The sequence below is a fragment of the Urocampus carinirostris genome, chromosome 19 (assembly GCF_059441175.1).
Source record: "Urocampus carinirostris isolate Australia breed hairy pipefish chromosome 19, RoL_Ucar_1.0, whole genome shotgun sequence".
Classification (NCBI taxonomy): domain Eukaryota; kingdom Metazoa; phylum Chordata; class Actinopteri; order Syngnathiformes; family Syngnathidae; genus Urocampus; species Urocampus carinirostris.
Genome location: NC_142367.1, coordinates 9,781,398 through 9,797,523, shown reverse-complemented (window position 1 = coordinate 9,797,523; position 16,126 = coordinate 9,781,398). Strand labels below are relative to the sequence as shown.

Here is a 16,126-nt window from a genome sequence, read left to right as displayed (position 1 = left end):
AAGTGGCTATGATTACCTCTCACGTCTTCGTCATGCGTATGCATGTTTGTGTTTAGCAGAGCGAGCGTGTCCATAACTGGAGAGATGTTATCTTCTGAAAGCGGCACCCAAGGTCGACGATCGATGAACGACGGCCTGATGAACGACGGCCCGATGAACGACGGCCCGATGAACCCTCGATCAAGTGAAAGAGCGGGGGAACCAAACACGCATTGGCATGTACAATCTTTTCGTACAGAAACTTTAGAAATGTTTTTACTCTTGTTCAATGAAAATTTTGAGTAATTTCTTACATTACTGTTTAGTTTTGCAGCTGCTACCAACAGATTTCTAAAAATAGGTCTGGATCTCACATGACTTGTTAATGTTTTTTTGGCACTGCTCACAAATGGTTGATAGGCCACAAATGTCCCTCAGACCAGAGTTTGGACACTATATTTTGTGGTATTTTGACTAGATTATCAGATTGTTTATTGGGTGGGCCCATTATCGGCACAGATATTTGGGAATTTGACAGATTTTCATATCTGAATATGATTAAGCCGATTATCAAACACTACCCCGCGCAAGAGCGGAGTTAAACTTTCCGCTTCCTCTCCTGCCTTCTGTCTCGGACGCTACCTACCCCATGCCTTTGAATTGGATAAGCGACCGGTGGCGAAGCCACTAAAGCAGGAAGCCCACTCCGCACTGTCCGCAGTCAGACTGCAGACTGGAACGAGAGTTCACGCTGTCGCTAACATTTTTCATATTTGCGAATATTTTTTACATTCACATTTACTGTCTTTTTTTTCTCTCCGACCCCCTTGATGACAAGCCTTGACTGGAATGTTGAGGAAATGTCGACAATGTGCAGCGACACACACACAAAAGCAGACGACACCGGTGTCTCACTCCCCTTCGATTTTCCTATGGTTGTCAGTGCAGGTCTTTCAATAAAACGAGCGTCGGGTTCGTAGTCCATATAATGCGTTCATTAAGAAATATTGAAAAAAAAATGTAATTAAAACAAAAAAGTGATTGTTGTCTATATAATGAGTTTATGTATGTATGTATGTATGTATGTAGGAGACCCAATGTAGCTAAATGCTATAAAATTCAAGACCACGACTAGTTTTACAAAAGGAGGGTTTGGATAGTGTGCTATCGTAGCCTTATTATATTCATATAATATATATATATATATATATCATTTCATTTCATTTCATATATATATATATATATATATATATATATATATATATATATATATATATATATTAGGGCAGCGCGGTGGTTAGTGCGTGTGTGGCACAGTTCTGAGGTCATGGATTCAAATCCAGCTACCAACCTTCCTGTGCTGAGTTTGCATGTTCTCTCGTGCTTGCGTGGGTTTCCTCCGGGCACTCTGGTTTCCTCCCACATTCCAAAAACATGCATGTCAGGTTATTTGGCCAGTCCAAATTGTCCCTAGGTGTGAATGAGTGAGCGAATTGTCTGTCCCTGTGTGCCCTGCGACTGGGTGGCAACCGGTCCCCTGCCCACTGCCCGAAGATAGCAGGGATAGGCTCCAGCACCCCCGCGACCCTACTGAGGATAAGCGGTGCAGATAATGGATGGATGGATGGATATATATATTAAGCATGCTTATTATTTGTTTATTGTTGTGAAAGGATAGTGGGATGTTTGGACGCATTCTAAGGGATGGGCAGGCCACCTGTATGATGCGGCAGGGGTAAACCAGTGAAAGCTGTCGAGCCCTGCTGTTGAACAGAAGAGTGTGTTGTGTCACCAGTGACATGGCCACTTTCTTGTGTCCCATTTCATCTGGAGGGACGAAGGCATGACCAACTTGGGTGCTGAGGTGCTTAACTTTTTTGGGTGTTAGAGCATTTGGGTTGGCCATGGTCAATTTTGTTTGTGTGTTTTTTTCCCTTTTTCTTTTCTTTGTTTTTTGTGTAAGTGTTTGTCTTGCTGTTGGTCACCCCTTTTGAGGTATATGACCAGGGTACATAGACAGATAGATAGATAGATAGATAGATAGATAGATACATAGATAGATAGATAGATAGATAGATAGATAGATAGATAGATAGATAGATAGATAGATAGATAGATAGATAGATAGATAGATAGATAGATAGATAGATAGATAGATAGATAGATAGATAGATAGATAGATGTTTAGTATACATAGTTGTTCACTGATCACTGTAACTTGAGAACCATAAGAATTAGACCCTGGTTTTATTGGATTTCCCTGTGTAAAGAAATGTTCGAATTGAATTTGAAACCTGACTATCAACTATTTGCAAAGTTAGACACACTTTAAACATTTTTGTTGTGTGGCTTTGGGAGACTTCAGAGAAATAACATACTTATTAGTCATGTTAGTTGTGTTGGAATTCTAATTTATTTGCTGTAAAAGGTTTCAAAGCGCGATTGAAGTTTTATTTGAGTTTGTAACAAATATTCTTTGTGTCTTTTTGGATTACTGAGAATTTCTTACGCCAATTTATAATCAATTACCACAAATTAATATCGGCTCTAAAAATCAATTATCAGCCACCTCTTAATACGAATAATCGGTATTAGTATCGGCCCTGACAACCCATACCGGTTAATCTTGACTTTGTGGTTCTGAGTATACAGTGCCGTGTGAAAATATTTGCCCCTTTCTGATATCTGTGGGTTTGTTTTTGCAAATTTATCGATCAACCTTTGGGTTTCAGATTATCAAACCTATTTTAATATCAGAAGGAGAAAATTCAGATTCAGATCCTGATTCAGATTCAGATCTACTTTATTGTCATTCTAGTACACGTGTATACAGAACGAAATGTCGATACATCTGACCCGCACAGTTTTCTTGAATGTACAGATAAAAGTAAAAGTTGTATTGTATTATGGCTACGTATAGTATTTTACCATAGTGCCGATAGTGCAAGAGGAGTAGCTAACCGGATGTGCAAAATGGGCAGTCAGGTTAACAAGTCAGGTAAACAGTAACATTAACACTGTAACAATAACGCTGTAAGTACAATAGTGCAGAGAGCAAATGTGCAAGGAGTGGCAAGCTATAAAGAACTGCCAGTAGTGCAAAAAGTCAGATTAGCAGCCTTTTAGATTTAGGTTAACTATATGTTAGATTGACCATTTAACAGTCTAATGGCCAGGGGGACTAGACTACTGCGGAACCTGGTGGTCCTGCACCGCACACTGCAGTACCTCTTCCCAGAGGCTAGCAGAGTGAACAGTCCATGATGGGGGTGAGAGGGGTCCCCGATAATGTTCTTAGCATGGGATAGGCAGCGCTTCTGGCCAATGTCCTGAATGGAGGGAAGTGTAGTCCCGATTATTTTCTCAGCTGTCCTCGTTACCCTCCTCACACTACCCCAGTCGGTAGCGCTGCAGCCTCCACACCACACAGAGATACAGCTGGTCAGGATACTCTCTATGGTGCCCCTGTAGAATGTGATGAGGGAGGGTGGGGGCAGGTGGGCTCTCCTCATCCTCCGCAGGAAGTACAGGCGCTGCTGTGCCCTCTTAACCAGTGATGCAGTGTTCACGGACCAGGTGAGTTTGTTTGTAATGTGCACCCCTAGGAACTTGATACTGCTGACAACCTCCACAGCCTTGTTGTTGATGCAAAGTGGGGCATGGTTGGGCTGGTTTTTCCTAAAGTCGACAATGATCTCTTTAGTTTTTTCAACATTCAGGACCAGGCTGTTGTCCCTGCACCAGCCCACCAAATGCTCCACCTCCTCTCTGTAGGCCAGGTCGTTGTCGTCCCTGATGAGGCCCACCACTGTTGTGTCGTCAGCATACTTCACGATGTGGTTTGTGGCGGACCTAGGGACGCAGTCGTGTGTCATCAAGGAAATACAAAATGCAATTTTGAAATGTTGATTCCTTATATTAAGGCACAATAAAACCAAATGTTATCAGGCCGTATGTTAAATATCAATTGCCTCCTTGGACCACCTGTTGCAGCAATAACACGAATCAAACGTTCATGATAATTGATAATGAGTCTTTCACAACGCTCTTGAGGAATGGTGGCCCTCTCTTCTTTGCAAAATAATTTCAAATCTGATATATTGGACTGTTTTTTAGCATAAACAGCCCGTTTAAGGTCACACCACAATACCCCATTTGGATTTAAATCCAGACATTGACTTGGCCACTCCAGAACCTTCTTTTTTTTTAAGGGTTCAAAGTGAAGGCCAGACGTTTACATTTGGAATCTTCTGGTAAACACCAGAATTCATTATTCCGTCAACCACAGCAAGTTGTCGTGGTCTTGAGGCATACATGAATCCAGCATCTTGAAGCAGATTTTGAAAATCTGGTGCATTTCTTGCTTGAAAATGGTGTGTAATGGTCCGGGAAGCAAAAACACGTTGTTAAAAAAAAAAAAGGAATAAAAGTGTGGGTAGTGTAAAACAACATGGACATGACTTTAACACAGTCAAGAAGTCATGATTTATGCACGCATCCCATCTGCTAGCGCAGAATACGATGCACGAACTCGCTCGAGGGTTTTCTCACACACACGCACTTGCACCGTTACAACGGATACTAGAGCCGAGGACATTTCAAATGTGGCAAGAGGCAAAGAAAAAAGAAATGACAAAAACATTTTGCACAGTGCCAAACAGACCAGCCTTGCAACATTTTTGTTAAATATTGCTTATTTCCCCGCTAAATTTAGGACTTAGTTGTTTCTCAACTTTGGATCTAGCTCAACACTGTAGATAACGGCACATGATTTTTCTGACCATTTTTAAAAGTGAAAAAAAAAGTGATTATTCATTAAATCGTTCTTGTTTTAGCTCATTACAAAACTTTACAGACTCACTATAGTATGATTTTTGTAGCACTGTTTTGTACCCCCTTCCATTGTGCCCCTATCTTCTGCGGCATTCTGGGTAAAATAGTCAAATAATGTCAGACCAGATAAGCTTGATTCAAGTCTGCTGATAAGACTGCACTTAAGGTCTGTGTTTTCAAGGTGTCTCTCCATTTGGGGAGCCAATCAGAAGAGGGAAGGGGGGGGTCGCTACCCCGTTGTCTCGTATCACTGTAAAAACAAGCTAAACTGTTAAGACATTGTAAGTAAAAAGAAAAAGAAAAATAAACATACATAGTTCTCCGACAAAAAAGAAAGGCAAGAGAGATTTTTTTTAATCTGTCGCCAAGGCTCATTAGCATTGTTTTATTTTTTAAAAAAAACCCCATCAACATTCCATTCTTTATTTGGAATCTGCTTGCTCAAGGAGAAACTATGAAATGGATGTTTACTGCCGGTTTCAAAAAGACAGCTGCAATTTCAGGTCAAAGGTAAGTCTCCCATCCGGGCAATAATGTCGCAAGAAAATGCAGTGCAGTGGCTTAGTTGCAGCGCTATAAAATATTTATAGGAATTTTGTATAAAACAGTAGAAGGTTGCCTCATAAACCTTCCAAGTATGGTCAGATTTTGCTCCAACTCATTCTGTTAACATCGAAGTCAGAGAAAAAAGAATCTATCAAACATTCCTGAACCGCCTGGTAATTATCATCAAATGTAATTAAATTCTACATATTTTTTCACTTCCTCTCAGCGGACAAAGGGACACTTCAAAAGGGGCGCCTTTATTTTGTAAACAAAGATGTCTTATACAATGGAAGAGAGGCAGGTTGTACCCACGCACCCCAAGATTTTAAAAACAAAGTCCTGACTTCAATCTTCACCCAGTTACTCCCAACCTGGCTACGAAGTTTGACGTCTATATCTGTCTATGGCAGCTGGGTGCAAGGGATCTTTAGAGTCTATAACAGTCTACAGCAGCTAATCAGTCATCAGAACTGTCGTGTTTCTTGTGTAGACCCGCCCCACCTATGCACAGTTGGTTAATTCACCACCCCCTCCTCTTTGTTTTCTTTGAGTTCTTTAGCCGTCTGTAGCAGCTTGACTAGACAGTTTTTTTGACGTCTCTAGCCGTCCGTGGCAGCCTTTATGTGAACAGAACTGTTGTTTTATGTAAAAACCCACCCCACCTGTGCACAGCTGGTTTCACCACCACTCCTCCCCTTTTCCTTAATTTGACGTCTATAGTCGTCCATGGCAGATTAGCTACATTGGATCTTTGACTCCCGTAGCAGTTTACGGCAGCCCAGAACCCTTTCAATTCCTGTGAGAACCTGACCCACCTGCGCACAGCTATAATTTCGCAACCATAACCCCTCCCCCTTTTTCCCCATCAAATGGCTTGTTCCTCCCTCAAACACACACACCCCTTCCCCACCCTAATCCATTTTCCTTTTCATTCTTGCGAGCTTTTATCCTGCCATCTATTTCCCTTCACTGTCAAACGAACATAAAGAAAAGGAATCACATTTTACTCATTTTTTAATCAAACACAAAAATCAGCAATAAAATTAAAGATAAATATTCTTTCTTTTTGTACATAAGGAAATGCGTAAGAAATATCTCCAGGAAAAGGCACCAAAAAAAAATCCAGTGGGGAGGGGGGGAAACATGAATCCAGTGTTAATCTTTTTTTCTTTTTTTGTTTCTCTTATTTTTACAAAATTCTCCCAAAAAGAGTTTGTTGTCAAAAGTCGTAGAAAGAAAATGCAGTTTTGTCCCCCTCAACTGTCATCACAAGCTTGCATACAATTTAAGACCATGTAGAACAAAAAAATATTTTTGGGGCAAAGCAGGAATAAAAAGTGACAAGAAGCTTCATTTTTTTTTTCCTCATCTCGACATTGATTGGCGCTGATTGTCCTTCACAGTCACGTGATGCCCTTCTCGTTGCCGTGGCGACTTCAAGAGCATCAGCTGGGCGGCGTGCAGACAATGCAGCGGCTGCCCAGGTTGTCATAGCGACGCTGAGACAAGAAAAAAAGTCGCTGTGATTGCAGGGGTCCCGGATTCAGATTTGATTGAACTTTTTCCCCACCCAAAAAAAATCACTCTCATAAAATTATCTCGTCATGATGGAAGTGTAAACTCGCAGGTGCTTTGGTATACATTTATAGATTTTTTTGTTTTTCTAATCGGCAAATAAATATTTACATTGACCATTTGGCAATTCGTTGCTCACTGCCTTCGACAGCTATTGCCGTCAATGGCAGTGAATGGGTTAAAAACGATTCTTTTATGTCGATCCTGAAGGCGGGCCTTGGAAGTGTAGCAAGCGTAAGTTTTGACCTCATGGCGATCAAGCTCAGTGCATTCAAAGAAACATAAGATTTTTTCATATTTATATCGTTATACATATGCATATGTACATCTTCGCCAGAGGTATCAGTCAGTATGGCTTGACACAATTAAAACGTTTTTACGAAACACTCGGGTCGTCTTTGCTCGGAACCAATCGGCTCTCGCCAAAACGACTCCAGAGTTTTTTGGTCCTGTTTCGGATCTCACAGTAGAAAAGCAGAATTTGATCTTCTCAAAGTTCCACATGCTCATGCCTGCGGTTCCTTTTCTTTTGTCCCAAGATACTCCATCGGATAACCCAAGACGCTCCTTTTCCAAGAAGGAACCAGACTCCGTTGAGTGCCTGTTGGGTTTCTCCCGCTGGGATGTATCCCGTTACCAAGGAATTAGTCGGCTTTGGTCGCTCCGTACACGGATGCTAAGACACGATAGCCGCCCCGTCCACGCCGATCAGTTGTCCAGTGGTGGGCTCGTACGTGCCGGCCAAGTAGAAGAGATTATTGTTGGTGGCGGCGCCGGATTTGTGCTCCCGGATCACGTGATCGTAGTCAGACCGGCTGAGCACCTGGCAGCGGTGCGAGATGGTCTGTACGTCGTTTTCATCCTCGTGGCTGGACTGGTACAGGGCATTCTATACCGCGAGAGATACAAGGGAAAAAGAAATAATTAGAAGAGAAAAGGAGGAAAAAGGGAAAAAAAGAATAAAAAGAAAAGAGAAAAAGGATGGACAAAAAGGGACAGATAAAAGATGGAAGAGAAAAGGGTTGAAAAAAAAAAGAGAGACAAGGAAAACAGAATGAAAGACAATAAAACAAAACAAAAAAATGAAAGAGAAAAAAGGCAAAAATGAAAGAATAAGAGTGAGAGACAAAAATAAAGTAAAAATTGAGAAAAAAAGGCCAAAAAAGAAGACAAAAGAGAAAAAAAAGCAGAGACAACAAAAAGAAAAGAAAAAAAGACAAGAAAATGGAGAAAAATAAAAGCAAGAAAGAAAGAAGGACAAGAGAGAAGAAAAAACAGGCAAAAAGATACAAATGAAGATAAAAAATGACAAAAAATTAAAATAAAGAAAAATGAGACACGGAAAAAAGTAAGGAAAGGGTAAAAAAATCATAGATAAATTCAAATAAATAAGAGGAGGGAGAGGATTGAAAAGTAGGAAACGGGAAGAGAAAATGGGATAAAAACAAGAAATACAAAACAGAAAAGAGACATTAAACAAAAGAAAAGGGAAAAATAGAGAGAAAAAAAGGCAGGGGGGAAAAGTTAGAGGTTACGCCTGTTGTGCTTTTCCCCTCCGGTTTCTCCTTCTTCCCCACTTACTTTGCCATCGCAGTGTCGCTTTCCCAGACGAGTTTCCTCCGGGTGGTAGAACCATTTGACCCGGACCACCATGCTGGAGCTCCACGACTCCCACAAGCTCTCCACTCTGCCCACATACGGCAGCTGAGGCCTACCCGGCGACAGGAAGACTGCACAGTCTCCGACCCGGACCGTCTCCTTGCCGCGGACAACCGCCTTGTAGAACAACTTGCGGGCTTTCCCCTTCAGACCTCTCCTCTGGTGGCGCAAGAATAGGAATAAGATTCGAAGCTCAGATCCCTCAAAGGATCTCCTCATAATCCCAATGCCAATTAAAGGAAGTTCCCGATCACAGTAGGGATACAGCGTCCCCACCTTACGACAATTCTACTTCGCAGTGTGGATTAAAAAAATTGAAAATGCCAATAAATTGTTTGCATAACAATGCTTTTCTCTCACTTCATTTAGTTTTGAATCTCAAACACTTTGTGAATTAGAGTGATACAATGCTGTAGTTTCTTGTACTATACTTATTGACCATAGGTCCCAAGGCTTGAAGTGATGCTAAAGGAATATATGGACGTTACCAATCAATGATTGGGACTATTATTTGAAATAGGGAGGCGATTAAAGCAAAAACATCCTCTTAGGTTTAAAATCAACTTCGATGTCTCTACCCCTCTGCAGCCACCTGTCAATCTACTGTAACAGTTGGTCACGCCAAACCAAAGATAAATTAAATTTAATGTTTCCTAAACAGGTATATTACACGTAAGTTGTACTTACTATATATTATTTTGTTATTTTAATGTTTTTATCTAGCACTAGCTAAGTAGCATAAGTTTCTAGCCCCTGCCTTACAACAATTGTATCTAACAACCCCCACATCAGAATAGATTCATGTCATTTCTCTGGGCTCTACTGTAATAGAAAAGTTTCTCTCACCTGTGTTGGGTTGCCTGACCATTTCCACAGCTGGCGTCCGGGTAGTGGCAGCACTACGCTAGCATGAGGCTCGGGTGAGGACATCCTCTGCCTTTTGACTGGCGTGTGATTCTTGGAGGAAAGTTTCGAGCCACTCTGACTTTGATGCTGGCTACTAGAAACCCCTTCCTTCCTCTTTAACTGGTTCTGGCTTGAACTTGTCACCGCAGCGCCTTTGGAGTTGTACTCTGTCTTGTCCTCCGTCCTGACCTTTGAGCGGGTGGTGGAGTTGTTGGACTCTGAGTTTAGGTTCTGTCTCTGTTTATCCTGTTGGAGCAGAGCGCGACGAAGAAGAACGGAGGACGAGTCTTCGTCGGACGTGTACGAGGATTCGTTGTCTGAGGAACTCAGCGAGGAGGACGATATGGACCCGGAGGACGACGATGAGGACGAAGTGAAGCACTCTGAGAGACGAGAGAGAAAGCGGCCTCCTTTTGGTGCTGCGGCATCTCGACCGCCGTCTTCGTCATCCTCATCCAGTTCTGAGTAGGAACTCGGGCCGTCGCTGTGGTAGTCCAAAGAGTAATCCCCGATTGGACAGATCTTCGAACGATCTTTCTGAAGAGGAGTGTCGTCTTTTAGAACAGAGTCTGGTCGAGCTGCGGGTTTCTCCGGATCCCTTCTCACCTTTTTGTCGTCCTTCACCAACATGGCAGGGTGAACGTATCGAAGTGGAGCACCCGCCGACGACAAAGTTCTACCTCCTTTGCTTCCGTTTTCAAAACGAAGTAGGACCTTACTGTTCTTAGTTTTGGGCGAGGTCACCCCTTCGTGATCGAGCTTCACCAGAAACTCTTTCCTGTCGCAAGCTGGTTTTCTGCTTCCTGTTGTCGTGGCAACAACTGAAGATGACCCCGTGACGGAGTGCCGCGTCGATCCAGAGCTCCCAAAGGCCGAGTAACCGTTGGCGATGCTGCTAAAAGAGTCCACTGCAAAGGGGGAGCCGAAGATTCCTTTGAGGGGGGTTGAGGACGTGATGGAAAGGGAGGTGGGGCGGTGAAACAAGTCTCCTTCTCGAAACCTCCTGTGGGTTTTTCGGGAAGTTCCGTTGAAGAGGAAGAAGTCCACCGGGGGTCTCTTCCTGGGCGCCGACCAGCTTGCCAAGGATATGTTGCCTTTGGGCTGAGACTCTGATGGTGCCACGCAGGCAGTCTTAGGAACTGAGTGGATTTTCTTGGGCCTGCCAACTGTGATGACAGCAGAGAGGAGACGGATCAATATGACGTGACATTCCTTGGGAATGGACCGAGATTAATAGCGGAAGTAAGAGCGCCACAGACATCTAATTCCATTATCTTCACTGAGCCAGGTAGTTTTCGACACTTGCTGCTACCTGAGTTTATAGAGAAACGATTTTGCTAGCTCAAAATTTCTATTGATTTGTAGAATACAGTAGACCCCCACGTTACGATGACTTCGCCTTACGATGTCTTCACTTCCTTTTGAAGACATGTTTCCCCTATACAACAATAACAACAAAATGTTTAGTGTATCCAGAAAAAAATGCTGCTATTGATGAACAACATAAAAAATGCTGGTCTACTATTGGTTTGCGCCACAGCATCATGACAATGCTGATATGCTATTGCTCTTTCTTCATTTAGTTTAAAATCTCATGTGCAATTCTATGATACAATATTGTATGTTTGTTACTGTATTCTTGCTGACACGTGCAGTGATGCTAAAGGAAGAAGCAAAAATTGATAAAAGTGGAAACAAAGCTCGCTATAATTAAGAAATACCAATCACTACCCTCGCTAAGGGATATACGAGTAACCAGTCGACAATCAGTACTATTAATTAAAATAAGGTCATGACATAACTTGCAAGTAGTGGAAGTTTTGAATCAGTTTCATGTTCAATCTGCCACCCTGTCTCCTTTCCCCGGCATCCATCTGCTACTCCACTCAACAAGCTCAAGTCATGTCACAGAGTAAATAAAATGTCATTTTTCCTTAACATGTACGCATATTTAATCATATACATTTTTATTACACAAGATCTTATACACTTTCTTTACTTTGATGTTTTCACCTGGTGTACCTGGAGTTCAGAAGGCATTAGCTAATTAGCATATGTGAAGTCTCCTTACCTGGCCTCTTCTCTTGAATCTTCCCTGCTTGTTCCTCATTGGCTAACCTCTCCATGAGCGTGTCTTTCTTCTCCTGTGTAGAGCTCCGGCGATATCCCCGGCCGGGCGTGACCAGAAGCGCCGGTGACGGTTCCGCACCTGAAAAAGAAGTCCAGTTGAGCTCCAGGTTTTGTTTTATACAACCCAACACAACTCCACTCACAGCAGATTTGGTATCCAGCAGGCAGGAGTCGGATGTTGGCCAGCGTGATCCATCCTCGGTCACCATCATCAAACTCCACCATCACGCTGCCTTCCTTCTCATCGCCTGCGCCCCCTGTAGGCGAGACCATGTAAGTGTTCTGTTTCCATCTGAGGGCATTTATGTGGCACTCACCTCGGTGGACGTAACCTGGGTAAAGGCAACGGGAGCGCTCGCTCCAGTAGGCGCAAACTCGCGTCCCCGCTGTTAGAATGGCTTCAGACTGCGGCCGCACGTCAAGAACCTTCTCAAAAACAAAATACAGTCAAAATTACCGAAATCACATTTTTACAAACATCGTTTGATTGAAACTCACAGCTTCCTGCAGGATTTGCTCTAGTGAGTAGATCCGGGGGCGATTCCCGCGCTCCCCTTCGATAACCACGCTAAATCTAAGGGACAAAAATAGGTCTATAAATGAGGGACGCACCATCTCAGGAAATATCTCAGTCTATTGTCGTAAATCGTCTTTCTTATTTTGCATGTTTTTTTGATTCCAGGTAGCGACAATGGAATCAATATTAAGGCTGGAGAGATGAGCAGATCCTTCAAAGTTTTATTTATTTTACTGAATATTCTGTGCACTAACGACTCACAGAGTATGGCTGCTTACTGTTCTCGAGTGCAAAGACAAAACTGGCTGTATTAAGTAGTGTGACCAAAACGAGTGAGACAAAGCACAAGGAACAATACAAACTACGGAGACTCAAAGTATTTTTTGGTGGAGTACCCATCGCAGCAAGATGGCGGGTAATCATGTCAGGTCCCTCTAGGTGAGCCACATGTAATGTAAAATAAATACAAATTTGGCAACCTACAAGTTTAAAAAAAACACATTTATATGATAGTTCATGTATTTTGGCTTATTATTCAAATCAATATTGTTTTTTCTAATAACCTAAGTTTCTTCTTACCACGAGAAGGTGCTAAATAATACTCAATGTCCCTCTATGGAAGTGCAGTGGAAATCAACTACACATCGAGCCTTTGTCCAAACAGGTTCTACCAATTACTTAAATGATGGTGCCCAAGTCCATTTCTGATTAGATAATAAAACAAAACGGAACCTACATAATTAGGGCTAAATAAATGAAGTTAAAAACGACTACAATAATGAAAAAAAAATTCACGACTAAGGAAAGGAAGTGACACATAGTAGTATTACAACAATTACTCTTTAGGACTCCAAAGAGTCTGATGCATTAAAAGAAGAGCATTTTAATTTCACTACTTACATATCAGGAAGCTCCAGAGTTTGGACCAGGGCGGCATACAGCAACTCGTCCTCCTTGGATATCAAAATCTTCAGGCCGTCCACAAGCATCTCTTTACTCAGTACGCAGTTGGGAAGGGCTGAGGAGGGCAAAAGGTGAAGTTAGAGGTTGTGAGGTTCTCGTACAACCATCCTTGGAATAAACAATACCGGGAATCTTGCACGGCATTTTGGGAAGAAGGTGCCTTGTCGTCTCTTCCTCGTCGTCCTCTTCCTCTGAGAAGCTAGTCTCTTCGTCCAGGTGGAAGCCATCAGCGGTGGCGAAGCTCTGCAGAAGCCGGCTGACGGCGTGACCCTGAAAATCCTGAGTTGCAACAACCATCCGTTACTTGAATGGATTTCACCGATTCCTCGTTGTACGTTTTGATTGCGGGTAGTAAAGTAGAAAATGATGTCATGGCAACGATGGCTCCAAAGCACTTCAAAGCATCCACTAAGATTAGTCCCAAGTTGGCTGTATAACGCTTATGACTGCTTGGTGGAAAGATGGTGAGTGCACTGAGGATTCGCTTGGATATTCGCAAGAGAAACGCGACGTGTAACATATTTTCTGCTTATAAGGCACACCTTAAAATGCCCAAAATCAAATCAATATTCAGCAAAAAAATATTTTTTTAAAGTTTTTTTGTGCAACCCTAGCTCTTATAGTCATTTTAATTTCATGTGTCTTATAGTCCAGTGTGCCACATATACGGAAATACTTCACAAATTACTCTTTTTGAAGGTGCGCCTTATATTTCTGAAAATGCGGTAATTGTAATGCAAAAGCAAAATCCTCCCGCAACGTCAGCTTCAGAGTGCCCCATCCTCACAACCTTTTTAACGTATTTCCCAGGTTATAAATCACCGTCGTCATCACATAAATGTATCGTTCTCGCTCGGAGTAACCCACACCTTGCACCCAGACAGGTTTGGGCTCGTATCGTTGATGAGTGATGACCAAAAGTCACCTGGTCCAACAGGTTTCTGCTGGCGTTTCTTTTCACGCTGTGCTAAAAGTACAGAGGGGGGGTGTTTGTGTAGAGTTTTTCCACATTAAGAGGGTATATTTCTTTTTGAGTGACAGAATGGGAGAGCTCCGCCCACTCTTGGCGCTGATAAGGTGCGTGTTTGTTACATGGGCGTGTTTCAGGTCATGCCCAAAAAATGATGGATGGGGTTTTGTCAAACGTTATGTTGGCTCAAAAAGATGTGGGGGAAGAACTGGAAGTCAGGGTGTGTCCTCTGGATCGGCTTTAATTCTCTTGTGGCCACTCTCGTTTACATAAAGGCTAATAATAATGGAAAAAAATTGTATTGGGATGTAAAAGAAAAATTATATAAATTTATTTTAAAATGTATTTAATCATTATTTACAGAGCTAAAATATCATGTATGTATTTGTCTGGATGGGACGGGACGGGTTGGGTATACAAATGTGTATATATATATATATATATATATATATATATATATATATATATATATATATATATATATATATATATATATATATATACATTTTAGAGACAGAAAATGTATAGAACATGTAAATAAATACATAAAGAAAATAAAAAATTTAACAATCTTAAAAATCATAGGGTTAGGCCACCCGCTCCTAGACTGGGAGGTTACTGGTTCGAGCCTCGGCCGGGTCATACCTAGGCCTTACAACATTGGTACCCATTGCCTCCCTGCTTGGCGCTCTGCATTAGGGGTTGGAATTGGGGGGTTTGATCACCTAATGACTCCCAATGAGATGTTGCAACACATCAGTTGGGATGAGCGAGGGGGCTGGGAATCCCATCTTCAGTATCCATCTCCCAGCAAGAGTAAAAAATGTGAATGTGTTCTTGACTCTAGCCACCCACTCGGGGGATATGGCTCCAGTGTGTGTGTGTGCATATACAGTGGGACCTCGCTACTTCGCGGATCGACGTTCGCGGCTTCAGAGCTTTGCGGTCTGTAATGGTTAAAAAAAAAGAAGTAATTTTTATTTTTTTTTAAGGGGCGTCGCTACTTCGCAGATTTTCACTTTTTGCGGGTTTTTTCGGCGGAACGTCAGCGGATGCGGGATAAGGCGGCCGTCTGGATGGGACGGGACGGGTTGGGGGGTCTCTCCCGGGCCGCGCGACGGAGCGAGTTCGGCGTACGCGGCGTCACACGGCGCGACGCAAGAAAAGGCGGCGGGCTTGATCGGGCTACCCCCGTAACTGGGGGGAGCCCACTCGTCTGACGACCCCAGTAGCGCAGCGCGACGACAGCCGGCTGTCCGCGCGCGGCGGGCGAAAGGTGGCGGACGTATGCGGGACCCCCGTAACTGTGTCAGTGTCGTGCGTATCGTGCCCGAAAGTACCCGCGCCGCGAGTAAGGGGCTCGCTCGCAAGAGCGACCGAACGGCACCCGCGGTGCGACGCAAGTAAAAAACCCGTCGTGAATTTGTCTCCGATCGTCCCGGGCGGACGTAAAATCGCCCAGCTGTACGACTCTTAGCGGTGGATCACTCGGCTCGTGCGTCGATGAAGAACGCAGCTAGCTGCGAGAACTAATGTGATTTGCAGCTGCGATTGGCTGGCAACCAGTTCAGGGTATCACCTGCCCACTACCCGGAGATGGCTGGGATGGGCTCCAGCCCCCCTGCGACCCTAATAAGGATAAGCGGTGCAGATAATGAGATGAGATTTTAATTAATTAATTAATTTATTTATTTATTTTGAAGGGGTGTCGCTACTTTGCAGATTTTCACTCTTAGCGGGTGGTTTTGGTTCCCATTAGCCGGGTCTAAAAAAATATAATTTGAAAAAAAAAAAAAGGTTTTTTTTTGTTTTGTTTTGTTTTTCTGAAGGGCCGTCGCTAATTCGCAGATTTTCACTTTTTGCGGGGGGTTTTGTGCCCCATTAACCGGGTCTAAAAAATAATAATTAAGGTGCGCCGCTACTTCGCGGATTTTCACTTATCGCGGGTGGTTTTGGTCCCCATTAACCGCGATAACCGAGGTCCCACTGTACATATATATATATATATATATATATATATAAGGTGAAGTTTGCATGTTCTCCTCCAG

General features: G+C 42.9%; 2 protein-coding genes and 1 pseudogene across 6 annotated transcripts in view; 2 read left to right on the top strand and 1 right to left on the bottom strand.

Moving 5' to 3' along the window:
* LOC148347207 (uncharacterized) overlaps positions 1 to 6,852 on the top strand; it is a 42,306-nt gene extending 35,454 nt beyond the window's left edge. Inside the window, exons 4-5 of the mRNA XM_088324246.1 lie at positions 57 to 215; positions 6,762 to 6,852. Of these exons, the coding sequence (XP_088180372.1) occupies positions 57 to 215; positions 6,762 to 6,852 (250 nt within the window). The remainder of the gene's footprint in view (positions 1 to 56; positions 216 to 6,761) is intronic.
* Positions 6,355 to 16,126, bottom strand: part of bahcc1b (BAH domain and coiled-coil containing 1b) — a 61,302-nt gene continuing 51,530 nt past the window's right edge. For all 5 annotated transcript variants that reach the window (XM_088323369.1, XM_088323371.1, XM_088323372.1 and 2 more), the window contains exons 19-27: positions 13,234 to 13,387; positions 13,046 to 13,163; positions 12,127 to 12,202; positions 11,946 to 12,054; positions 11,772 to 11,885; positions 11,570 to 11,707; positions 9,439 to 10,664; positions 8,515 to 8,751; positions 6,355 to 7,822 (exon numbers count right to left, since the gene is read on the bottom strand). In XM_088323369.1, coding sequence (XP_088179495.1) covers positions 7,610 to 7,822; positions 8,515 to 8,751; positions 9,439 to 10,664; positions 11,570 to 11,707; positions 11,772 to 11,885; positions 11,946 to 12,054; positions 12,127 to 12,202; positions 13,046 to 13,163; positions 13,234 to 13,387 — 2,385 coding nt within the window. In that variant the 3' untranslated portion in view covers positions 6,355 to 7,609. The remainder of the gene's footprint in view (positions 7,823 to 8,514; positions 8,752 to 9,438; positions 10,665 to 11,569; positions 11,708 to 11,771; positions 11,886 to 11,945; positions 12,055 to 12,126; positions 12,203 to 13,045; positions 13,164 to 13,233; positions 13,388 to 16,126) is intronic.
* LOC148347206 (5.8S ribosomal RNA) lies at positions 15,547 to 15,692 on the top strand (annotated as a pseudogene).